General features: G+C 35.7%; 1 protein-coding gene across 9 annotated transcripts in view; it reads right to left on the bottom strand.

The window, feature by feature from the left end:
- Positions 1-25,525, bottom strand: part of EXOC6 (exocyst complex component 6) — a 299,891-nt gene that overhangs the window by 87,427 nt on the left and 186,939 nt on the right. For 8 of the 9 annotated variants that reach the window (XM_042960757.1, XM_042960755.1, XM_007080097.3 and 5 more), the window contains 4 exons: positions 25,330-25,435; positions 20,982-21,091; positions 13,015-13,126; positions 12,314-12,448 (listed from right to left, as the gene is read on the bottom strand). In XM_042960757.1, the coding sequence (XP_042816691.1) occupies positions 12,314-12,448; positions 13,015-13,126; positions 20,982-21,091; positions 25,330-25,435 (463 nt within the window). Of the gene's footprint in view, positions 1-7,719; positions 7,809-12,313; positions 12,449-13,014; positions 13,127-20,981; positions 21,092-25,329; positions 25,436-25,525 lie in introns of all 9 variants that reach the window. The other variant, XR_006209204.1, reaches the window with a different exon arrangement.

The following is a 25,525-nucleotide window of genomic DNA, read 5'->3' as shown; positions in this document are numbered from 1 at the left end:
TTTGGGGCATTTAAAAAAATGTATATTTTTAAAAGTTTATTAGTACTTTCCACAGTTTATAACAGCAAACAAAGAAATCTAAGGCAGTAGGTGGCTGTGCTGTGTGAAAGAAAAGTTTCAGACAGTAGTCCTAGGCAGGAACATGTTTTAAATTCAACACCTGAAAGAACCTTGCTAAGAGCTAAGGATTCTCCTCATAATCCAGGCAAATATAGTCATCAGAAAACATACATACATGAACCGCATGAACTGACTCACTACATTTTATTTTCAAAGAACGAAGAGCAAGCAAAGAAACAAAGTTTTCACTGCATTTCTTCCTGTACTTATACACAAGAATATACACAAGAATACACTAAATTATTTGATAAGATATTTCTAAAAAAGATTTCTAATTTTAATTTAGAGACTATTAAGAAAATTAGTTTGGACCTCCTGGTTAAGTTCTACTACAGCTGAAACCAAAATATTCTCAATCCTTAAGACTCCACCAGAAAGACAGGAACATATCAACTAACTCCTAAATTAAATTTTTAAAGATTTAACTTAGGGGCACCTGGGTGGTTCAGTCAACTGAACATCTCACTTTTGATTTCGGTTTAGGTTAAGCCCGGTGTCAGGCTCTGCACTCACAGCACAAAGACTGTTGGGGATTTTCTCTGTCTCAGCCTCTCCCCTGCTCACAAACACTCTCTCTCTCTCTCTCTCTCTCAAAAATAAATAAGCTTAAAAAAAAAAAATTTAGGGGCCCCTGGGTGGCTCAGTCTGTTAAGCATCCGACTCTTGTTGGTTTTAGCTCAGGTCATGATTTCATTGTTGGTGAGTTCCAGCCCCATGTGGGGCTCTGCACTGACAGCGGCAGGACTGCTTGGGATTCTCTCTCCCTTGCTCTCTGTCCCTCCCCCGCACGCATGCACACTCTTTCTCTGTCAAAAATAAATAAATACTAAAAAAATAAATAAATAAATAAATAAATAAATAAATAAATAAATAAACATTAACAAAAAGACTTAGCTTATAAACAAAACAATTAATTCTTCTGCTTGTTAAAGAAACAGTGCCCTCTGGAGGCAAAAGTCCCACACAATTTGAGAACTATTTTTCATTTCAATATATAAGAATTAAATGATATCATACGATCAGTGGTTCTCAACCACAGGTGTGCAACAGAACTACCTAAGGAACTTTTTAAAATCAACACATGCACAAACTCCAGCCAAGTCCTCTTGGAACATGAGCATGTGTGTTTTACATAAAAATTAAGTAGTAATAGCTAAACATTTTAGGAAACATCTATGATTTACTATCATCCACTCCCCCTTCTTTGGAACAATCTCCAAACATATTTTGGAAAATCACTCTGCCCCCTTTCACAGCTCTATCTGGTCTAGATCGGACTGAACCTATATCTAGCTTCAAGTATGAATCCTGATGAATTTAGATGAATTAGCAATTATCACCCTCTTACCCAAAAGGTGTTACATAGCACCTCATAGAGGGAACCACTCACTCTTCCTTTAGATGATAGAGCATGAGGATCTAAGGATTGGAACTGTGACTGAGCAGCCATTTTGTTACTAGAAGGAGAGAGCCTACAGCTGCTGAGGCACCACATGTAGTCGGACAATGAGGCCAAAACTGCATAAAGCGGAGCTGAAAGAAGGACACACCAACTGGGTTCCTGGTAGCATCTGCTGAGCAGCAGGCTTCAGCTTCACATGAAATCTTCCCTATTCTGGGATTTCCAGTCACATTTAGCTAATAATTTCTCTTCATCATTTAAGGCAGCTTGAGTTGGTTTTTCTGTCAGTTCTTGTCAATTTTCTGTTAACAGCCTGACTAATACAAGTATCTTATTTAAAACATTTTATTCAACATTCTAAAAAAAAAAAAGGTTACACTTAATATTACTCATTCGGAACAAGGGAAACCTTTCTTGGCATTTTTCTGAGCCTTAAAAAAATTTAAGCCAGAGATATAGTTGGAACTGTCAAAATGAAAGCGCTATGTTCGCTGGCTAATGTCTTCCTGCTCTAGTTCAAGATGATGATGCTCCAATAATCTATGATCTTGATCTAGAAATATTAGTAGCATATACCATCCAATTCATTAGCCACTTTCACTACTGCCACTGCAGAGGGGAAAAACAGATACAACTAAACATGGAACCCTACTAATTAGTTATGACAGGGAAGGGCTGTGATTGGGATAGTAAAAAAGAAATAAATCTAAGATAACTACAGGTTTTCCAGGAAAGGAAGCAAATGGTACTACCACTGTAAAAAATTAGATAGGCAGAAAGAAAAGCCAATTTAAGAAATTATGATTTTTTTATTTGGGTATTTTATTTAAAAAAAATTTTTAATGTTCATCATTTATTTTTGAGAGAGAGAGGTAAGACAGAGCACGAGCAGGGGAGGGGCACAGAGAGCAGGAGACACAGAATCTGAAGCAGGCTCCAGGCTCTGAGCTGTCAGCACAGAACCCCATGCAGGGCTCAAACCCACAAACCGTGAGATCATGACCTGAACTAAAGTCGCCTGCTTAACCAACTGAGCCACCCAGGCGCCCCTATTTAGATAGTTTGGATGTCAGTGTGATAATCAGGGAAAATTTTTTTTATTTTCATATTTGGCACCTAAAATCAATCGAAAAACAAAAAATGATTGCTTGCTTATATACTTCAAATTAATTTAGTGAAATGGCTACTTTTCACCAGATTTTTTTCATTATACTATATTACTATGATTAAAAAACAAAAGTTGTTGATTTTAGGGTATATATTGTACCTTATACTCATGCAAATCATACACCTCCACTTGATAAATAACACTCTGGGTTAAAAAAAGCTTCAGATCTGCTCCATAACTGACTAAGAAGTCAAATATAAAAAGCCAAGGAAAACTTACATTAATTAGAAGACCTCAAGTTTTCATAAAGTTCTGGAAATCTCTAAAAATTTGTCTTCATAAAAGAACACAGTCAACATAAAGAATTAACCAGGGATTCATAATCTCATAGTTCTAAAGTCAGCAAGTCACAAACAATATACTGTATATTCCCTTAGAAGTACAGGTTACTGTAGGAGTTATAGTTAATTATGCCAAAACAATTTCCATGGAGCAAATCCAAAGAATTTCTTAGAGTAACCAGAGTTAGATATGTAAGCTGAAGCTTACATTAGCCTTTGCACAGAAAGCTATGAACCAGATGAGGGATAAAGAAGCTGAAAACAGAAATTTAAGGAAACTGATCCTGACTGCTTCTAGAATAAATTATATTTTCCCCCAGAATAAACATTCAAAACACAATGAAACCAAAGCCAAGTTTTAAATAAACTATGCATGCTTATTAACATAAAACGAATAAATATAATTTTACATTCATTCTTCTGAGTCACTGTATTTTAAGTTCAGTATCTTTGAACTTTCTGATCTTGAGCTTTCTAGTTTCTGTGAATGGTTTTCCTTTTTAAGTTTATTTACTTAGAGAGAGAGAGAGAGAAAGCAGGTGCAGGGGAGGGGCAGAGAGAGAAGAGACAGAATCCTAAGCAGGCTCCACGGAGCCAGTGCAGAGCCTGATGTGAGGCTTGATCCCACAAACCGCGAGATGGTGACCTGAGTCGAAGTCGGACACTTAACCAACTGAGCCACCCAGGGGCCCCTCTGTGAATGGGTTTATACCAGTTCCTGCCTTCCCTCATCTCTTCTGATTGCAAATGTCTTCAAGATCCAGGCAGGTAACATGAATGAAAATGTCAGGCAAGGTGACTGTGGCAGGCAGGATGATTATAAAGCAGGAATCTCATCTAAAGGTATTCAAATTCACAACTCTATAAAACCAAATCAAATATGTCTACAGGACCAAATTTATCTACTTATTATATATACACTGTAATTATTTTTTGTAGTTATTTCCCCTTTTAAATTAACAAATTCTAGTGGTTAAGAACCAACCCAATTCAGCAGCTAGCACAGTACAACAGAAATATATTTTTGCTCAGTAAACATCATTTAATATAGCCTGCCAGGCCAAAACTATGTATAAGTTTAGAAAAAACTTCCAAGCAATTATCACTTTGTTCATAAGAACGTGTTTGGGGATACAATAAAAGCCTTATTATCTGAACTCTTAGCTTAGACAGGACAAAATCTTTCATTTCTTATTCCTCATCAAAGTAGTCTGTCCTAGAAAATCCTAATTCCTTATTCGGCCATTTCACTTCCAGCGATATGCAGAAAAGGGTGATATATGCATACTTCATTTTATTGCACTTCGCAAATACTGCAATTTTTACAAATTGAAGGTTTGTGACAACCCTGCATCAAGCTAAGTCTAACCACACCATTTTTCCAACAGCATTTGCTCATTCTGTCACATGATGATAATTCTCCCAATATTCAAAACTCTCATTACTATTCTATTTGTTATGTGATCTTTGATGTTACTATTGTAAGTGTTCTGGGCACCAAAAATGGCCTGCATATAGGTCAGAAATCTTTTTTTTTTTTTTTTTTTTTTTTTTGAGAAGGAGAGCACACGCTAGTAGGGAAGGGGCAGGAGGGAGGAGGACAGAAGATCCAAAGTGGGCTCTGTGCTGACAGCATGAGCGGTCAACCATGAGATCATGACCTGAGCCAGTCGGATGCTTAACTGACTGAGCCTCCCAGGTGCTCCAGAAAAACATGCTCTTCCTTTTCTTGTCCTACTGAACTAAGTAGGACTCCCAAATGATGTTGAAAAGGAATGGTGAGAGGGAACATCCTTGCCTTGTTCCTTAGTGGGAAAGCTTCAAATTTCTCACCATTAAGTATAATGTTAGCTGTAGGATTTTGTATTCTTTATCAAGTTAAGAGAAGTTCTTTTCTATTCCTAGTTTATTGAAAGTTTTTCTCATGAATGGGTGTTGAATTTTGTCAAATACTTTTTCTGCATCTATTGATATGATAATTTGTTTTCTTTAGCTTGCTGATGTGATGGATTATATCAGCTGGTTTTAAACAACTTTTTATTGTAGTTGACAAACAATGTTACATTAATTTCAGGGGTATAACAGTGATTTGACAAGCTTATATATTATGCTATGTTCACCAGAGTATGGCTACCATCTGTCACCATACAATGCTACTACAATACCACTGGCTATATTCCCTATGCTGTATTTTTATCCCTGTGATTTATTCATATATTAACTGGTTTTAAATGCTGAGCTAGCTTTGCACATATGGGATAAATCCCACTTGGTCATGATATAGAATTCCTTTTATAAATTGTTGGATTCAATGTGATGATATTGTGTTGAGGACTTTTGCACCTATGCTCACATGAGTTAGTAGTCTGCAGTTTCTTTTTCTTGTAATGTCTTTGTCTGGTTTTGGTATTAGGGTAATGCTGGCCTCACAGAACGAATTTGAAGTATTCCCTCTGCTCCTATGTGAAAGAGATTATAGAGAACTGGTATAATTTTTTCCTTAAATGTTTGGTAGAATTCATCAGTAAACCCATCTGGGCCTGGCACTCTTCCTGTTTTGGAAGGTTATTAATCATTGATTCAATTTCTTTCATAAATACAGACCTATTCAGATTGTCTATTTCTTCTTGTGTGAGTTTTAGCAGATTGTGTCTTTCAAGAAATTGGTTCATTTCATCTAGGTTATGAAAGCTGTGGACACAGAGTTGTTAATAATCCTTGACTCTGCCTTTCTTCCTTGACTCACATGTTATTTAGAAGTGTGTTGTTTAATCTCCAAATATTTGGGGATTTTCCATCTTAGCTTTCTGTTATTGTTTCTTATTTAATTCCACTGTGGTCTGAGAGCAGACACTGTATGATTTCTATTCTTTCAAATTTGTTAAGGTGTGTTTTATGGCCTAGAATATGGTTGTCTTGTGAATGTCTCGTGAGCTTGAGAAGAATGTATATTCTGCTGTTGTTCAATGAAGTAGTCTATAGATGTCGATTATATCCATGTGACTGATGGTGTCATGGAGTTCAACTATGTCCTTACTGATTTTGTTTGCTGGATCTGTCCATTTCTGATGGAGGGATGCTGAAGTCTCCAACTATAACAGTGGCCACATACTCATTCATTTCTCCTTGATGTTCTATCAGTTTTTGCTTGACATATTTTGACCCTCTGTTCCCAGGCATATGTATACTATTGATTCTTATGTCTTACGGAGAATTGACACCTTTTATTGTGATGTAATGCCTCTCTTTATTCCTGATAACTTTCTTTGTTCTGAAGTCTGCTCTGTATTAATATAACCACCCACTTTTTTGATTAGTGTTAACATGGTCTTTCTCCATCCATTTAATCTATATGTATCTTTATATTTAAAGTGGGTTTTGTAAATAACATATAGTTAGGTCTTGTTTTATTGATCTATTCTGATGATCTCTTTCAATTAATATTTTTAGTCTATTGATGTTTAAAGTGATTATTGATACAGTTGGATTAGTATTTGCCATATTTGTTGTACTTGTTCTTTGTTCCTACTTTTGTGTTCCACTCTTTTTCTGCCTTTTGTGATAGTATTTGCATGATTCCATTTTCTTTCCTTTCTTATCAGTTATGTTTTTTTAAAACTTTTTAGTAGTTGCCCTAGAGTTTCCAATATACATTTATAATTATTCCAAGTCCACTTTCAAATAACACTATTCTTCCTCTTGTACCATTACCGGCATTCATTTCTCTTACATATAAACATATAAGCATACATAATTGAATACACTGTTGTTATCATTCTGAACAAACTCTTATCTATGCAATTAAGAATAAGAAAAATAAAATTTTTTATTTTACCTTCATTTACACTTTCTCTGATGCTTTTCCTTTCTTTATGTAGGTCTGAGTCTCTGACCTAGATCATTTTCTTTATCTCTGAAGAAGTCATTTTAACATTTCTTGCAAGGCAAGTCTACTGGCAACAAATGTCCTCAATTTTTGTTTGTTTGAAAAAGACTTTCTCCTTCACTTTGGAAGGATAATTTCACAGGATATAAAATTTTAGGCTGGTGGGTGTTTTTCAATACTTTATAAATATTTCATTCCATTCTCTTCTCGCTTGCATGATTTACAATGAGAAGTCAGAAGTAATTCTTATTTTTGTTAACTCTAGGTAAGGTGTTTTTCCCTCTGGCTTCTTTCAAGATTCTTTATGTTTAATTTTGTGCAGTTTGAATATGATATGCCTAAGTGTAATATTGGTATTTATCCTGCTTGATGTTCTCTAAGCTTTCTGGATCCATGGTTTAGTGTCTGACATTAGTTTGGGGAAATCCTCAGGCAATACTGCATCAAGTATTGCTTCTATCCCTTTCTCTCTTTTTCTTCTTCTAATATTCCCATTGTGTTTATGTTAGAGCTTCTGTTCTTGAATATTCTGTTTAATTTTTTTCAGTATTTCTTTCTCTTTGACTTCCTGTTTTACAAGTTTCTAGTGACATATTCCCAAGCTCAGAGATTCTTTCCTCAGCTGTGTCTACTAATGAGTGCATCAAAGGCATTTTTCATTTCTGTTATGTTGCTTTTGATCTCTAATATTTCTTTTTGTTTCTTAAATTTTCCAGCTCTCTGCTTACATTATCCATCTGTTCTTTTATATTGTCTATGTTATCCATTAAAGCCCTTAGCATATTAATCCTAGTTTTTAAATAGATTATTCATCTGATAATTCCAATATCCTGACATATCTGAAACTGGTTCCAATACTTACTCTAGCTCTTCAAACTGTGCTTTTTGCCTTTTAGTCTTCCATGCGCACTTTTTCTTGATAGCTGGACATGATGTACTGGGTGAAAGGAACTGCAATAAATAGGACTTAAGTAATATGGTTGTAAGGTGTGAGGGGAGAGGAAGTGTTCTATAGTTATGATAAAGGTGACAGGTTTGCTTTTAAAAAATTTTTAAGTGTAGTTGACTGGGTCGCAGTCTTTAAGTAAGCTTTGCCCCTTAGCTGTAAACTTTGCAAGTGCTTCTCATTTCTACCCCTTAGGTGGGACAGGATGGCTAGAGCAGGCTGGAGTTGTGTATTTCCCTTCCCCCAATTTGGTTAGGCTCTGATAAAACCCCAATAGTTCAGGCACTGGTACATAGTTTCTTTTGAGGTTAGGTCTGAAGAAGAATAGAATACTTAAGGAACAGAATGGTCTGGTCTATTTCAAAATGGATCCTTTTTCCTCCCCCTGCTGAAAGCACAAGAAGATTATTCTTCGGTCCTCAGTGGGAGAACTTGGTAGAGCTCCAGGAGGTACAACTCACAAAAGTGTGAGCCCCACTATGATTGGGTCCCCCTGGAGTTTTAACTCTGTGACTTGTCCACATTGAACCTCCAGCAATTTGTCAATTACAGTTCAGGTTTCCTAACCCAATACTGGTTCCTAGGGAAGTTTCTGCTCCGTTAAACTGTGGTTCTCGGTATTTTCCTATCTGTCTTTCTCCAATCAAATTGTTGGAGAAAAATTGTTGTTTTTTTAATCAAAAACAATTTACCACTGTCACTTTAACCATAATTCTAAAAATACTCTGCTACAGTCAACCACAGATTTTAAAAAGGCAAATTAGATAAAGAATCAGAAGCATACTCCTTCCAGGCATTTACAGTTGACATCACCGCCAGCCCTCTTTAGAGTGGCAGGATGGAAAAACTCCCTAGAGCAAAAGTTAAAGAGCTCTGATGCCAGAGAAAAAGAACAAGGCCATTTCTCTACTATACAGATTAAAAAGGTAATGGTATTCCCATTTTCCCCCTCCATTCTGATGCAAATCTTTTCAGGCAGAAGTCTTAAAGTAGCTCTCAGTGTGGGTCCAGGTTAATTTCAAACAGCTGAGGTACTGCTTGAGGGCAGGAACTACTTACTTAACCTCTTTTGTATCACTCACAGATTTAGCAAAATGAAAGGCATGCTAACAAGAGAGTTTATGTAATATTTCATAAAGTAAGGAAATATGGTAAAAATCAAACACTTTGTGTGTGCATCTGTGCTTTTTGGAGGGGAAACATGGGATGTGGGCAAAAGAGTTCTTAGGTGCTTATTTCCATAATCATTAGGCAACTAAATAGGAATATATTTGCTAGGGTCACTGGACTGAAAAGAATTAGGCTAAGAGGTTAACTAAGCAATTCATGCTAATGTCTGTAATCAAGACTGTACACTTTAATCAGCTCTGTGAAAGAGGCAACAGACTGACTATTCCCTAGGAATGGAAATTTCTCCTATCTCACCGAATAATTCACTTGATTATTGATTTAATAATTTTCACTACTGAATTGCTTCCTCATATCAGAGTTTAAGTCAGAGTCCTCTTGAAACAGGCAAAAGGTAGAAATGACAACAGCTCTTATTCTCATACCATAAAACAGAAAAGGTTTCCTGAGTTCCATGTGAAAATAAAAAACAAACAACAAAAAAACAAGGATGCTCTACATTTGTGGAGCTGCAATTGATTTCCTGATTTCCAAGAAAATCCAAGGAGTATCCAAGGAGTTGTAGTTTCAACTAAATACCTGTAACTTAAGGGACCACTGAAATGATGAACCAGAACTAACATTTCTAAACACTTCCTCCCAACAGGCAGATTTTGAAAGTACAGTTCCAAGATCCCTTAATCCAAAAGCATCATGTTCCAGTATCTTTAGTTATTTGACTTATAACTGACAAGAAAATTTGCTTGAAGATCCCTAGTTATACCAGATGTCAAGGCAGTTCACGTTTTAATGAAAGTACAGAGTCAGCCTGTTAAATTTAATGTTAACAGTTAAGATGCTTACAATTCCAGTCCTTAGTAAATCTCTTCTTGACAGTGTATGAGTAACACATGGACATAAGGACAGAGAGCAAAAGTGAAAAAGAAGAAAGATTGTGTAAAATCTAATATAAAAGAAAAGAATTTGTCTCTGGATTAGAAAAATGCACAAAAACTTGTGGACTTTCTTCCCATACTATGGTACTTATCACACCATATTGTCAAGTGTCTTTTTATAGTTTTTTCTCTTATGAGCTTATCGAAGGCAGGGATACATTTTTATATTCTCAGCACCTAATAGAGTACTCAGAGCACAGATGATGTACAACGAATGGCACCGTGCTAAATATCCCCTTTAAACTTCATAATAATTGTATGAGGTAGGTAACACCTTACTACTCAAATTTTACAGAAAAAAAAAAAAAACCCAGGAAACATTAAAGAATATGCCCAAAGTCACACAACTGTCTAACTCCAGAGTATATGCCCTTAATTACTGTACTATACTATCTGCATAAATGAATGCCTGTTTTGTCCAGTTTCTGTTCAGTTTTAGTAACTAATTTTATCTACTCACTCAGACATCATCTGCATTTGTGCCTTATGTATCAGGATGACTATATGAGCTCAAAATCACCAGAAAAACATAAGATTTGGGGACCAGCCAGATAATTTTAGGAGTGACGAGTCATTTCTAGACTTCACATTTTCAAAGTGTGGTTACAGTTAACATTAGTTATTTCTAAATACAAGAATACTGAATTTTTTTAATGTAAATGACTGTACTATAATTTTAGGAGACAAGCTGGGTAATTTATTTTTTTGATTTAATTTTTTTAAATTTACATCCAAGTTAGTTAGCATATATGGATAATTTATAATACAGCAAGAGTCGAAACATAAGAACTCTTTAATAAGAAACTTAGAAAGGGCTATGAGGTTAAACTAGCCAGCCTATTTTTTCTTAATTTTTTTTAATGTTTATTTATTTTTGAGAGAGACAGATAGAATGCGAGTGGGTTGGGGCAGAGACAGAGGGAGGCACAGAATTCAAAGCAGGCCCCAGAGCCTGACAGGGTGCTGGAACTCATGAGCTGTGAGATCATGACCTGAGCCGAAGTCGGCAGCTCAACAGACTGAGCCACCCAGGTGTCCCAGCCAGCCTATTTTAAAGAGAAGAGGGGTGCCTGGGTGGCTCAGTTGGTTAAGTGTCTGACTTTAGCTCAGGTCATGATCTCACAGTTCGTGAGTTTGAGTCCCACATGGGGCTCTGTGCTGACAGCTCAGAGCCTGAAGCCTGCTTGGATTCTGTGTTTCCCCCACCCCCCCTCTCCTGCTAGCACTATCTTTCAAAAATAAATAAATATTTTTAAAAATAATAATAAATAAATAAAGAGATCAGGGTCTCCTGGATGCCTCAGTCAGTTAAATGTCCAACTTCTGCTCAGGTCACGATCTCACAGTTCATGTGTCAGGGTGTCTGTGCTGACAGTCCAGAGCCTGGAGCCTGCTTCAGATTCTGTGTGTGTGTCTCTCTCTCTGTCTCTCTGCCCTTCCCCCACTCACATGCTGTCTCTCTCTAAGAAATAAACATGAAAAAATTAAAACAATAAATAAACAAAGATAAGAGACCAGGAAATAGTTTGTATTAGTTTAATAAACTATTCAATGAAAACGTTTATATTACTAGACTATGCCAGTATCTCATGTATATGACCCCAAATCAATAAAATTATAAAATAGTTTATAAAACAAATTAATGAAATTATTTAATCTTCCATTCTGCTTAAAAAAACCATTAATTAGGGGCATCTGGGTGGCTCAGTCAGTTGAGCGTCCGGCTTCGGCTCAGGTCATGATCTCACGGTTTGTGAGTTCGAGCCCCACGTCAGGCTCTGTGCTGACAGCTCAGAGCCTGGAGCCTGTTTCAGATTCTGTGTGTGTGTGTCTCTCTCTCTGCCCCTCCCCCGCTATTGCTCCATCTCTCTCTATCAAAAATAAATAAACATAAAAAAATTAAAAAAAAAACCATTAATTAATCTTTTGGGACATCCTACAGTATTATACAAACAGAAATCTTTCCATTCAGAAAAAGGTAGGAATTCAGTAACATGTAACAAGGTTTGTAAATAAAATATTTATTTTTCTTCATATCAGAGCCAACAAAGAGTGTGAAGCCAATTTAACACTTACCTAATTCATCCCACATTTTTAATTTCCAAACACACATGTATATACATTACATACAAAATTAATTATGGAACTGTGAGGTATTAATGGAAATCCAGTTAGGCTGATTCAGCAATACTGTAAAAGTCTTCAAAACATGAACAAAATGTAATACAGCTTTAGGAAATCAATATATTTTTCTCCATTTTAGTGAAGATGTTTAAAATGCCAAAAGGGAACTGACATTTATGTACTTTTTGTTGACAGTGAATATCTCTAATTTTCAATTGTTTGGAATATAATGGAATCAAGTACATAATAAAAATTGTCTTTGATTTTTAAAAGTTTGCTTAGAGTGATGGAAATAAAAACTTTTTGGTCGGGGTTTTACATACCTTAAAAGTAGAAAGTCCATAAAGTCTTGTGGTATGAACAGTCTCTTGAGAAATGTTTGTGATGTTAGTTATAAAGTCCTCCAGGTACCTGCAAGCTTGTTCCAGGTGTGTTGTGTTGATGATGATCTGCACCAGCTGGAAAATACAAAATATGTCTGGTGAGATGCAGGTTACATGTACACAAAATCATTTGGTTTTTTATTTTTATTTTTACTATTTTTTTTTCATTTGGTTTTTTAAAATGGATTGTTACTTCCAGCAATTGTGCCATTTTTGTACAATTATAGCTTTATAGGATACAAGGGATTATCTGATTTCAAAAGCCTGCTGCAAATACTATGAATGCTATCACTTAAAAAAAAAATAATCAAGAGTCTGCCAATTGATTTAAAATAACTCTTAAAGTACTTTTCCAAATTTTATACATTTACCAAGTAAAAAATGAGTATTTTCACTTTTCATGTAAAGTCTGGCAATCATAAATCTACATGTATTTTCTAACATCATCAACCATCTACCATATTCTCCATGTATACCTTTTCCCCTCACATGGTTTGAATTTACACTGACAAAACAAATCTACTTCTACTAATAAACTTAAAATAGAAAGCCAGTTTTACAGGATGATGTTTAGCAATACTTCATAAAACTTTTTGCATATAACGAAACATTTAGCTATTAGTATTTTTTTTTTAACTTACCTCTGTCAAACCTATATGAGGTTTTCTAATAAGGTTCAGTAAACAGCTACTCAAAGTTCTGGTCAGCAGCAAATTTGTAGATTTTCTAAGCATATCATCTATTTCTGTTGAGCTAAAAATAAAGACTGATTATTATTTAGCTTTTCACAAAGGTATGGTTAGCTTCCTAAATAATTTAACGCAGTTTACTAAAATAATTTCCTCCACCTCATTCTTTTGTATCTTTAAATAAGTTACTCATATTTATTAAATCCCAAAATTAAATTCTGTCACAAAAGGGACATTTTTTTTTTTAATTTTTTTTTCAACGTTTTTTATTTATTTTTGGGACAGAGAGAGACAGAGCATGAACGGGGGAGGGTCAGAGAGAGAGGGAGACACAGAATCGGAAACAGGCTCCAGGCTCCGAGCCATCAGCCCAGAGCCTGACGCAGGGCTCGAACTCACGGACCGCGAGATCGTGACCTGGCTGAAGTCGGACGCTTAACCGACTGTGCCACCCAGGCGCCCCTAAAGGGACATTTTCAATAAAATAGAATGTTCATTTATGGCATAATTTATTTTATTAAATGTTTTATTTATTTTTGAGGGAGAGAGACACACACACACAGAGTACAAGCGGGGTAGGGTCAGAGAGAGAGGGAGACGAAGAATCCGAAGGAGGCTCCAGGCTCTGAATTGTCAGCACAGAGCCCAACGCGGGGCTTGAACTCATGAACCATGAGATCATACCTGAGCTGAAGTCGGATGCTCAGCCAACTGAGCGATCCAGGTGCCCCATTTATGGCATAATTTAAATGTATTCAGTTAACCACCACAGTAAAACCATGGGGTACTTAGTCTAAGGAAATAAAATTATTCTTAAATCATGACTCCACTATGGGACACTTTCAAAAACACTTCAAATACAATACAGCTAAAATTATTATTTTTTTAATGTTTTATTTATTTTTGAGAAAAAGAGCACGAGTGGGGGAGGGCAGAAAGGAAGGAGAATAGAGGATCCAAAGTGAAGCAGGCGCTGCGTTGACAGCAATGAGCCCAATGCAGGGCTTGAGCTCACAAACTGTGAGATCATAACCTGAGCTGAAGTTGGACGCTCAACTGACTGAGCTACCCAGGAGCCCCTACCAGTAAAATTATGTTTAAAATGCAAATTGATGTGAGCTCTTTCTAGATATAAGTAATTACTAGATTTAACTTTAATATAATTAAGCTATCCATTTCCATTGAGATTTTTTTTTTACGATTCAAAGAAATAAACGTAATTACATACACTAAGTTTAATTTGGTATAAAGAAAAAAAACCTCTACAATATTCCTTAACATCTTAAAAACTCCTAGGCTAGCACTAACAAGCTTTTTATTTTCTAGGCCTTCAATTTAAGTAAATAATGACTTCTTCACATATATATGGATATATATAGCTTTGTTATCAGAACAGTTAAACTGTCTTTACACCAAGTTTTCTCAGTCTTAGCACTATTAACATTTTAGGCAAGATAATTCTTTGGCTGTCCTGGGCTTTGAAGCAGCATCCCTGGCCTCTACCTACTAGATGCAAGTAGCACCCTTTTCCCTAGTTGTGACAGCCCCAAATGTCTCTAGACAGTGCCAAATGTACCCTGGAGGGCAAAATTACCCCAGCTGATAACCACTGCATTAAACATAAGACTAAAATTTTAGCATTTTATTTTATTTTATTAAAACATTACTCCTGAAGCACATTTACTAGTTTATTTTTTAACTGCAAATAGAGCAAGATTTGACAAAATATACGTGCTTCTCACTACTACTCCAATGTTTTTAATGCAGGCACTCTTTTCAATACCTGCTAACCCTAATTCTGGGAGACCTAAAAAGAATATTTCTCTGATTCTTTACAACTAAAATCAAGACCTCCCAGACATACTCCCAGTGGGGCTTCAGGGTTTCTTGGTATCAAAACTCTCAAACAGAAAACACTTTCTAATCTACCAACAGTGTCCTAGAACAATCAATGTACTCACCCTGATAAAAAGAGGTGGTCGCCCACTCCTCTGGTTTCTTTTCTAACACTCTCAAATTATGCTTAAAGATACCCTGAAAAGCATACTTCCCAGATGAAATATCCTGCAATACTTAGGATAGATAATGCCCTTTGTTTCAATTCCCTGAACTTCCTTGAACGCTGAGTCAATGCATACTTTTTTCTTGCATAAGTAAAAGTAGAGAAAGAAAACCTATCAGCACCTACGTCCTATTTGTACCAACAAGATTTACCTGACAGTGACCAGTAGTGTCTCCACTACATTTTTATCCCAATTGAGCATTTTTTTTCTTAACTCCTTGTCCTTTGAGCCTATAAGCTGTACTCTTTTGTACTACCTTTAAAAAAAAATTCATGGTAATTAAATCTTAATTATAATAAATCTCCTAAAATTTTTTATAGCTTAACCTCTTCTGCAAACTGAAATTTCTTAAAGATCATATTAGGTCCAGATGTTTCCTCTGCAACTAAATAGTTGAGACTTTGAAGTCTCTTCATGAAGTCATTTCATTCTCCAGTCCTACTTTTATTCAGATATAAAAAGAAAGCCAAACATTTGTACTACAAAGCTCTAAAGCATCTTCTGGTTCTAAAAATCTAACTCCAAAATCTATTTAAACATAACAAAAGAGCTTTAAATCCAGAAAGTGATTTTTCCCATAACTTTTTAATGATAAATAAAAAAACAAAGGAACTCTAATAGCTCAATTTCAGGTCACAGATACAAATTTTTAAAATAAAAATATGTCAGAAAGCTGATAATCTAAATTCAGATTTACATAGTTTTATTTTTTTATTTTTTTTTTTTTTTAAATTTTTTTTTTTCAACGTTTATTTTATTTTTGGGACAGAGAGAGACAGAGCATGAACGGGGGAGGGACAGAGAGAGAGGGAGACACAGAATCGGAAGCAGGCTCCAGGCTCCGAGCCATCAGCCCAGAGCCCGACGCGGGGCTCGAACTCACGGACCGTGAGATCGTGACCTGGCTGAAGTCGGACGCTTAACCGACTGCGCCACCCAGGCGCCCCCAGATTTACATAGTTTTAAAGTAACTATGCTGCGTCTGTCTGAACTGTTGATTCTCTCATGAGCAAAATGAAAATAGCTGATGTATTTAATAAAGCATAATTTTTAAAAGTGCAAAGATAAGTCTTGTTGAATAAATAACTTATGATCATAGTTCATTAGAATGACTAGATATTGAACTAACAAAAGTAACAAATATTTTATCAAAGATAGAGTCTGGCTGGGGTGCCTCAGTCGTTTAAGCGTCTGACTTCGGCTAGGGTCATGATCTCCTGGTTCATGGGTTCGAGCCCCACATCGGGCTCTATGCTGACAGCTGGCTCAGAGCCTGGAGCCTGTTTTGAATTCTGTGTCTCCTTCTCTCTCTGCCCCTCCCTGTCTCTCTCTTTCTCTCTCTCTCTCTCTCTCTCAAAACTAAATAAATGTAAAAAAAAAAAAAATTAAAAAGATGAGGGAAAAATTGACAATCTTTTCTGCTGTAGCATTAGTCCACAACATTGACTTTCTAGAAGGCTAGGCATTCACATACTGAAAAAGTCAGAACTGAGGTGGCAATTCTAGTTCTAGTCAGTCATGAGAGAGGCTTTAGGGAAAATTATACATAATATATTACAACTAATGACTTTTATCTTTGGTGTTCTAAATGCAATAAAGAATCAAATAACAATTAGATAGCCAATGTCTCTCCTCTATAAATAAAACAAAAGTTAATTCTAAATTTCTCTACTTTCTACAGTCAATAACCAGCATTTAGATTAGATAATAAAAAGTATGTGTTAGGACCATGCAAATTGTATACACTACCAATTTAAAAAAATGTTAAAGTACTCTACATTTAAAGTAAAAGATGAGGGGAACCAGTATTATAGATTCAAGACTACAACTTCAAGAATAATTCTCAAATAGGGGCGCCTGGGTGGCTCAGTCAGTTGGGCGTCTAACTTTGGCTCAGGTCATGATCTCACGGTTCATGAGTTCGAGCCCCACGTGGGGCTCTGTGCTGACAGCTCAGAGCCTGAAGCCTGTTTCAGATTCTGTCTCCCTCTCTCTCTCTGCCCCTCCCCTGCTCGCACTCTGTCTTTCTCTCAAAAATAAATAAACGTTAAAAAAATTTTTTTTAAAAGAATAAGTCTCAAATAGAACATTTGAGCCAAGTTGTAGGATGACTTTTTTTTGCTTATATATATACAATATTTATGTACATAATATATATTAGATATACATATATATACATAATATATGTTAGATATACATATATAATATTCATATACATATTAGATATACATATATGATATTTACATCTAATATATATTAGATATACATATATGATATTTATATCTAATATATATTAGATATACATATATGATATTTATATCTAATATATTATATATACATATATAATACTTATAATATATTATATATACATATGTAATATTTATATTATATATAATATACACGTATATATATATATACATATTTTTTTAATGTTTATTTCTGAGAGAGAGACAGAGTGCAAGTACAAGCAGGGAATGGGCAGAGAGAGAGGGAGACACAGAAACCGAAGCAGGCTCCAGGCCCTGAGCTGTCAGCACAGAGCCTGATGCAGGGCTTGAACCCACAAACTGCGAGATCATGACCTGAGCTGAAGTCAGCTACTTAACCGACTGAGCCACCCAGGCACTCCTGTAGGATGAGTTTTAAAGACATACTTCTTGTTTCTCCCTTTCACTTGCATATGTTTACCTCGAAAGAACAGATGAATACATGCATCATTGTTTCCAAAGATGACTAACTATAACCAGAAACTGAGAGCTTCACCTACAGGTAATCAAATTATTAACTTCCCTTAACTTATTCATCTAATTATTCACAAGCACAGGTAATATCAGGCTCCTTATGCTCCTCCCTCTTCATCGCCACTGATCCTATTTCAGTCTTTCTTCATCTCTCTTCTTGAACCACTGCCTTCACCAGTTCAACATGACTATTTTTTTTTATCCCCCTCTAACGTATTATCCACATTAAGGTCAGAGTAAACTTTCTAGAATATAACTCTAGTAACGTCATTCCTTACTTAAGAATTCTTCAACAATTCCCTGATACTTACAAAATAAAATATTAACACTCCAAGTTCCAGTCTCACTTCTAATATTATAGTATCCCATCCTCTCTGAAGTACCTATGTGCCTATCATATGCCAGGCAGTATACCAAGTGCTTTATACACCTGTATTACCTCATTTAATTCTTGCAACCACCCTATGAATTATTTCACTCGTTTTAGAGGTGAGGAAACTTGTCCAACATCTTACTACAACTGGTGAGTGTCGCCATCAAGATTAAACTAAGGCCTAAGTCTGAAGCTTATATTCTTAACCACTGCATTATACTGCCTCTATCCAGATCAGAAATTTAAAGTATTAAATAAAGAACAAGACAGGCATAAATTATTGGGGGTTCTCAGACCATTTGAGTTCCGCAATTGAAAACTACCGCAATTGAAAACTACCATCATAATCATTTGTTATTTATCTTCAGTTAATATTCATATATATCCATCAGTTTTCAAATGCTGGATTATATGGTGTGTATTGTGTTGTGCCGTATAAGGAACACAGTATCTTTAGTGAGTTTTATGACTGAGGTTAAAAGCTAATGTCTTTAAAATATACCTTTAGAGACTCTTGTATAAGAGGTGGTAGAGTATTATGAAGCTTAAAGCAGTGGTTCTGAAAGTTCAGAATGCATCAGAATTACCCAGACAACTTGGTAAAACCCAGGGCCCCACCCTCAAAGTTTTTGCTTCAGTAGGTCTAAGGTGGCATTTCTAACAATTTCCCATGTGATGCTAATGCTGCTGGTCCGGGGACTAAGCTTTGACAATCACTGGCTTGTGAGAAACACATAGCACAGCAGATGCCATGCATTAGGTATTTATCTTCCTTTCTTTTCCTTCCCTCTCAAACTCAGATGTTATTCAGGAACAAAAGTTAAGAAACCTTTTAAACCATCTCTATTCACAAGGAAGAAGCAGTGTAAGACCTAAGATCAGAAAACTCTTTTACCCTGGCAGGGCACACATTTCTTCTTCCATTTATTTATGTGCTCCTTAAATCCAAAATCATGGTAGCTTACAATAAGAGACATGTACAATACAATACAATACAATACAATACAATACAATACAATACAATAAAAACAGCTGTCATTGTTCTGTTTCAACTTGGAAAATAAATATTATATCTGAACTGTCTTCATGCCTTTCTTATGACTTAAAATTCAGAAGAATTTCACACTGAAGGTATTTCCTGCTATCCAATATACAAATTAAGAATGGAATTCAGAAAGGGAGACTATAAAGCCAGCATCACCACTCTCTCCTCCAGAGTGTATTCACAATTAGAAGTATGTGAGTGACTATAATGCATGGTCCATCTAGGTAGCTGGAACAAGGTGTGGCATAAAGATTAATGTTCTAATATTAACTGATTATTCCTTATATGCCAGACACTTTCTCTGATATGGGAGTCTTAAGGCCTGCTCCTTCATCCCAGCTCTCAAACTAACTAGCTGGGTCATTCTGGGTGATGTAGCCCCCCTGAGCTTCAGTTTCCTTATCAGCAAAACAGGGATAATATCACATTGCCCATCTCCATAAATGTAGGGTATTGCTTTCATCACACCAGATAAATGACATTCTCTAGTCTAAGTTCAAGTTGGCTACAGCTACCAACAGTTGTTGTGGTGCTCTCCATTACTGAGTATGATACCTATTTGCTACAACCTTCTTTACTTCTATGGATTTTGTTTGAATCCTCATTTTAAACCTAATTAAGGAAAAACAAAACTATTGAGAATATCATCTTTTTGACAAGGGAATGACATAAAGGAGGGATATTGTTTAGCTACTGCTACCTTAGCAATAGAAAAACTAAAAAGCATAAGATCTAAACAACTAAAGAAAAAGGGGAAAAAAAGGAATATTGATAAACAAACTTAACAACAAATCCAAGGTATGAGCCTTATTTGGACCATGATTCAAACATACCAACTGTAGCAGCCCACGTGTCCACTGAGTGGACTAAGTGAAATAAGGCTAAGTGAAATAAGTCAGTTGAGAAGGAAAAATACCGTATGATTTCACTCATATGCGTAATTTAAGAAAAAAACAAACCAGCAGAGGGAAAAAAAAAAAAACTGATAGTTCCCAGAGGGGAGGTGAAGGGGGGCGGGGAGGATATGTGAAATAGGCAAAGGGGGTTAAGAGTACACTTATCATGATGAGCACTGAGTGACGTGTAGAATTGTTGAATCACCTATATGGTACACCTGAAACTAATATAACACTGCATGTTACCTATACTGGAATTAAAATTTTTAAACTTAATAAAACGTTTTTTAAAAGAGTAACAGTATCAAATTGTTATTCACAAACAAACATACCAACAGTAAAAAGACATCCTGGGGACAATCAAGAAAATAGTGATATGGACTAGGGAATGGAATAGTGTTAACTTTTAAGTATGAAAGCTGAATAATGAAATGTCTTTATTTTGTTTTAGAAAAACATACTGTTTCTAGGGGTAAAGTGTCATTATTTCTGGAATTTGCTTTAAAATACTTCGGCAAAAAAAGTTAGACAATATGGCAAAATGTTTATTATTGCTACAGATGCTGAGAACTCAGGAGTTTCATATCCTATTATCTCTATTTTTATGAGTTTGAAGATCTACATTATAAAAAATAAAAAAATATATAACATCAAATTTATAGCAACTTAACTCCAATGTCGCTAAAATATGCAAGCTTTTCCAATGAGATGATAATCCATTAAAGAATCAAGGCCTGCAAATCAAGTGTTACTATTTCACAAAAATAGCTATGATGAAGACACATTTATTAGTAAACTTACCTCCGGTGTAGTGACTCTGAAAATTTAAGGCTAGCATAAATAAATTCTTTAACTTGAATGTAAATATGAGGCACTGACTGAGACATGGGAAATTTCTTTGGGAAAGATTGCTGTAGAAAGAAAAACAAAGTTGATATTGTTTTTGAAATTTTAGAAAAAGATATTCTAATCACCTGAAAGTGTAAAAATTAAATTGCTTTCACATTTGAATAGGAAATGACTGCATCTCAAAGTCTACTGTTACATTTCTAATCATGTTTGAGATTTTAAAGAAAACTAAAATATTTCTGAGAAAATAGTGGCAATTTACCTGTTTCTTAAATCCTATTATCAGACTTCTAAGAAGCAGAGAAAGTACATATCAATACCACTGTATGTTCTGATGAGAAACATCCTGCAGAAGAGGTCTAGCTGTCTGTTGCTTTGCATTCATAATACAAGAGTCAGGTTGGCCATGTAAGTTATGGGCCATCTTCCTGGCTCAGTATCATCAATTAATTCTAAGACTCCTCTCACTCACGTTCAGTGAAGGCTTGACACCAACAAGGTATCTATTTCATTCCATAATTCCTGTAATACCTTACAGCAGTGCAGCCAATGGTTTACAGGGTACCTTTTGGATAAAGTGCTTTATCAGCCAAATTTTATTAGCAAATTCTCAGTCTCCAAAAGGTAAATTCTCTCCAAGATTTCTACCCAAAGCTCCTATTTACACTTAATGAATTCTAATTTATACTTCCATCTTCACATTTGTTGCAACGTAGTTAACCAGTGAAAGTATTCTCACCAAGGTGACTAGTGACCCCACAGATGTTAAATCCAACAGACTTTGCCAGCTTTCACGTTACCTGATTTATCTGAAATATCTGACACAGTTCCCTCCTGATTCTTAAATGATCTCTCCTTCCTTGGCATCCATGCCCCACATTGATTTTCCTTATTTGTCTACCTTCCCAGTAGCTCTTCCTAGTCTAGCCATCTCTTAATTATTGCTGTGCCTTAGGGTTCTAGCCCACATCTTCTCTCTCTCTCTCTTTTTTTTTTTGTTTCTTTTGAGAGAGGGCGCACACAGGAAGAGCAGAGAGGGAGAGGAAGAGAATCTCAAGCAGGCTCCAAACTGTCAGCACAGAGCCCAATGTGGAGCTCAAACTCAAGACCTGTGAGATCATGACCTAAGCTGAAATCAAAAGTCAGACACTTAACCAACTGAGACACCCACGTGCCCTGCACCACACATCTTCTCTTCTTACTACACATACTGTCCTTGGATGATGTTGCCTAATATCATGACTTCAATCACCATGCAAGCACCAATATCCCAAATCTGTTACTCGAGGCTAACTCTCCTGAAGTCCAAATCCATATATCTAACTGCCACTTGGACACTTCCATTAGGCTGTGACATTTGGGACATATTCAGTAGATCCAATAGTGCAATTACCATCCTTTCCTTCTAAATCTGCTCCTCTGGTATTTCCTATCTTAGTAAATGCTACTACTCTTTAAGGCAGAAACTTGGCTATCATACCTGACCCCTCTATCTTCATCATCCCTCATATGCAAATAACTACCAACTTCTGTTGGTCCCCACTCCTAAACATATCTTAAATCAAATTCCATGGCCATAACTCCCACTCAGGTCACCAATCTCTCTTACCAAGATAACAGCAACAATTCCCTAGCTGGCCTCCCAGCCGCTAGTCTTACTCTTATCTAATCCATTTGCCACACATTGGCCAAAGAGATCTTTCTAAAGCACAAATCAGATTATGTTTTTAGTGGTTAAAACCTTGTTGTGACTTCTCAATAGCCCTCAAGATAAAGGCTGAACTCTCTAACACTGTTTATAAGCTCTAGAATAGTCTGGTCCTTTCCACTTCTTCATCTTCATTTCTTGATCTTCATCTCTTGTACTTTATCAACCTTGCATTTTATACTACAGAAATAAAGCCTTTCTGCATGCTGCTTCCTCTATCTTAAGGAGTGCCAAATTCTGTGAATTGTAATTTCATGTTTATCCCTCACTTGACTGTAAGCTCTTTGACAGCAGAGACTGAAAAACTACCAAATAGCACAATGTCTAGTAGATGAATGATCAACATCTGAATGAACGAAGTATTCTTAGGTACCTCTAGTAGAAGGAAACTTACAACTGGCTGCTGGTGAAACAGTCATATACAGCAGTGTCTCTCCAAAACTGGTAGGTTCAATCTTTCCAAATTTAGAGACTCAATCGGGAGTACTACAAAAACCAACCAAAAAGTTGGTATTCTTTAAAATCACCTGATGATAATGTAAGTGCTAATTCACCTCCAAATTATGCTTTACAGAATAATGAACCCAATACTGTTTAAAAGGCATTTCAGCTTTAAGAACTATTTTAATGACATTAAAGACAGAATATAAATAAGTTCTTCTTTTAGCCAAAGAGTTCTTATCAAATTAGCATAGTTATCTGCAAAAAGACAGATCTTTGCATATATGTTCAGTCTTACTTCTTGCTCACCTATAATATACACTAAAAACACAATTCAAGTTATTTGAGAGGCAGTTTTACATCTTTTCTAATAGTTTTAAATGAAAATTATACTCAAATTAGGAAAAAATTGAATATATAAACACACAACCAAGAGAATGTTACTAAATAATTTTATGAGTTTTTTCAGTTTGCAGATTTAAATCTTCCAAGTGGTTTTTATTTTAACATTAGTTCTTCTTTTCAATAAGTAACACATGAACCAATGAATATAACTCGTAATGAGCTTAATCCTAAGAGATACTGCATGTTTTGGAAGCACCCTACAAGCAAAGTCAAACTTCCTTTTAACTATAAACCTATTTAGAATGACTTAGTGTAATTAGAAAGGACATTAGAGATTATTTAGTTCGACATGGACAGATGTGGCACAAATGCCTAAATACGGTAAGACATCTGCCCACAAGCTATAGGCAGAGCTGGCATGTGAACCTGGACCAAATCCAATGTTCTTTATATAGATGCTACACCCTGAACAAACTTATTACCAGTAACTAAAACAAAATAAAACCAAGCCACAACATGCAGAATATTCTGGTCTTTTGTGTTCATTAAAATACAACTATTATGTATATGCAGTGGCAGTCTTGGCTATAATCTAAAAGCTATGCATTTAATTACTTGGTCCTATATTTAGTGACTATTATACATAACATGTCTAGTTTATTTATTTTATTTATTTATTTATTTATTTATTTTTTTAACGTTTATTTTTGAGACAGAGAGAGGCAGAGCATGAATGGGGGAGGGGCTGAGAGAGAGGGAGACACAGAATCGGAAGCAGGCTCCAGGCTCCGAGCCATCAGCCCAGAGCCCGACGCGGGGCTTGAACTCACGGACCGTGAGATCATGACCTGAGCCGAAGTCAAGTCGGACGCTTAACCGACTGAGCCACCCAGGCGCCCCACAACATGTCTAGTTTATACATACATAAAAAATAACAAAAATTTGGTCATAGTTCACACATTCACTGAGAATTCACTCTTGTTCACTGTGAAGAAATAAAAACATAGAAAAGGACTAAATTATAAAGAGTTAGAAAATAACAAAGAAAAGTAAAGAGAAAAAAAAAACAAGAATAAAAGTGACAATAACAGGAAAGATGATGCTGTTTTCCTGGGAGATCAGATTCTACCCAGAGATACTAGATAGGTTCAAGTGTGTGCTGATGTGTATGGATGATCACACATATGCAATCATGTGTATTCCCACAATACTCTATGTGCTGGTCTCTTTCCTTTCTCTATCCTGTCTTTTGTTAACATATCTTGACTCTAAAAATACATATTCCCATTTCAGGAAAAAAATCTACAGGTGGCAACTGCCTTCATACAACCCTATTTAACCAAGATAAACTTTTTGCAGAAGTGTATTTCTAGAAAAGAAAACATAAAATAAGATCTTCCACAATGATGAACACTTCAGATCAATTCTCCTCTCTTTCCCTAGAATATTCTTATTCCTATAATCTACTTGACATTTACTTCATCTAATTTGGAATCTATATAATGTTACTAATACCTGTCCTGGGAATTCACCTAACATTTGGGACAACTGCTCCTAGTATCCCCAGAAAAATCCCTTCTTAACTTCACAAAAACAGTAGTAGTAGTAGTAGTAGTAGTAGTAGTAGAATACAAGTAGTAACATAATCTTTAACAGTCAACAGAACATAACTGAGTTTCTCAGATAACACAATAACAACAAAAGCCTCAAAAGAAGCCACTCTCACAATGTCAGGTTAATATTATATAGCAATAGCTATTCATGAATTTGTTTCAGAGAATTCTTAAATTAAAAACTAGCTTATACCTTTTCAAGGTCTGGATCTTGAAAGGGAAATTTACTGATGACTACTTTATATTCTTCTTCATTAACAATAGGGATGGGGCTATAATTATCTTCTTCAAAAATGTCCCTGTTGAGAAAGAAGAGAGACTTGAAAATATAATATTGAAAAGGTATCACTGAAGTGATATAGAACAATACTTTTTTTATAAACCAATTA

This window comes from Panthera tigris, chromosome D2, assembly GCF_018350195.1.
Source record: "Panthera tigris isolate Pti1 chromosome D2, P.tigris_Pti1_mat1.1, whole genome shotgun sequence".
Classification (NCBI taxonomy): domain Eukaryota; kingdom Metazoa; phylum Chordata; class Mammalia; order Carnivora; family Felidae; genus Panthera; species Panthera tigris.
This window is presented reverse-complemented; position numbering and strand designations above follow the sequence as displayed.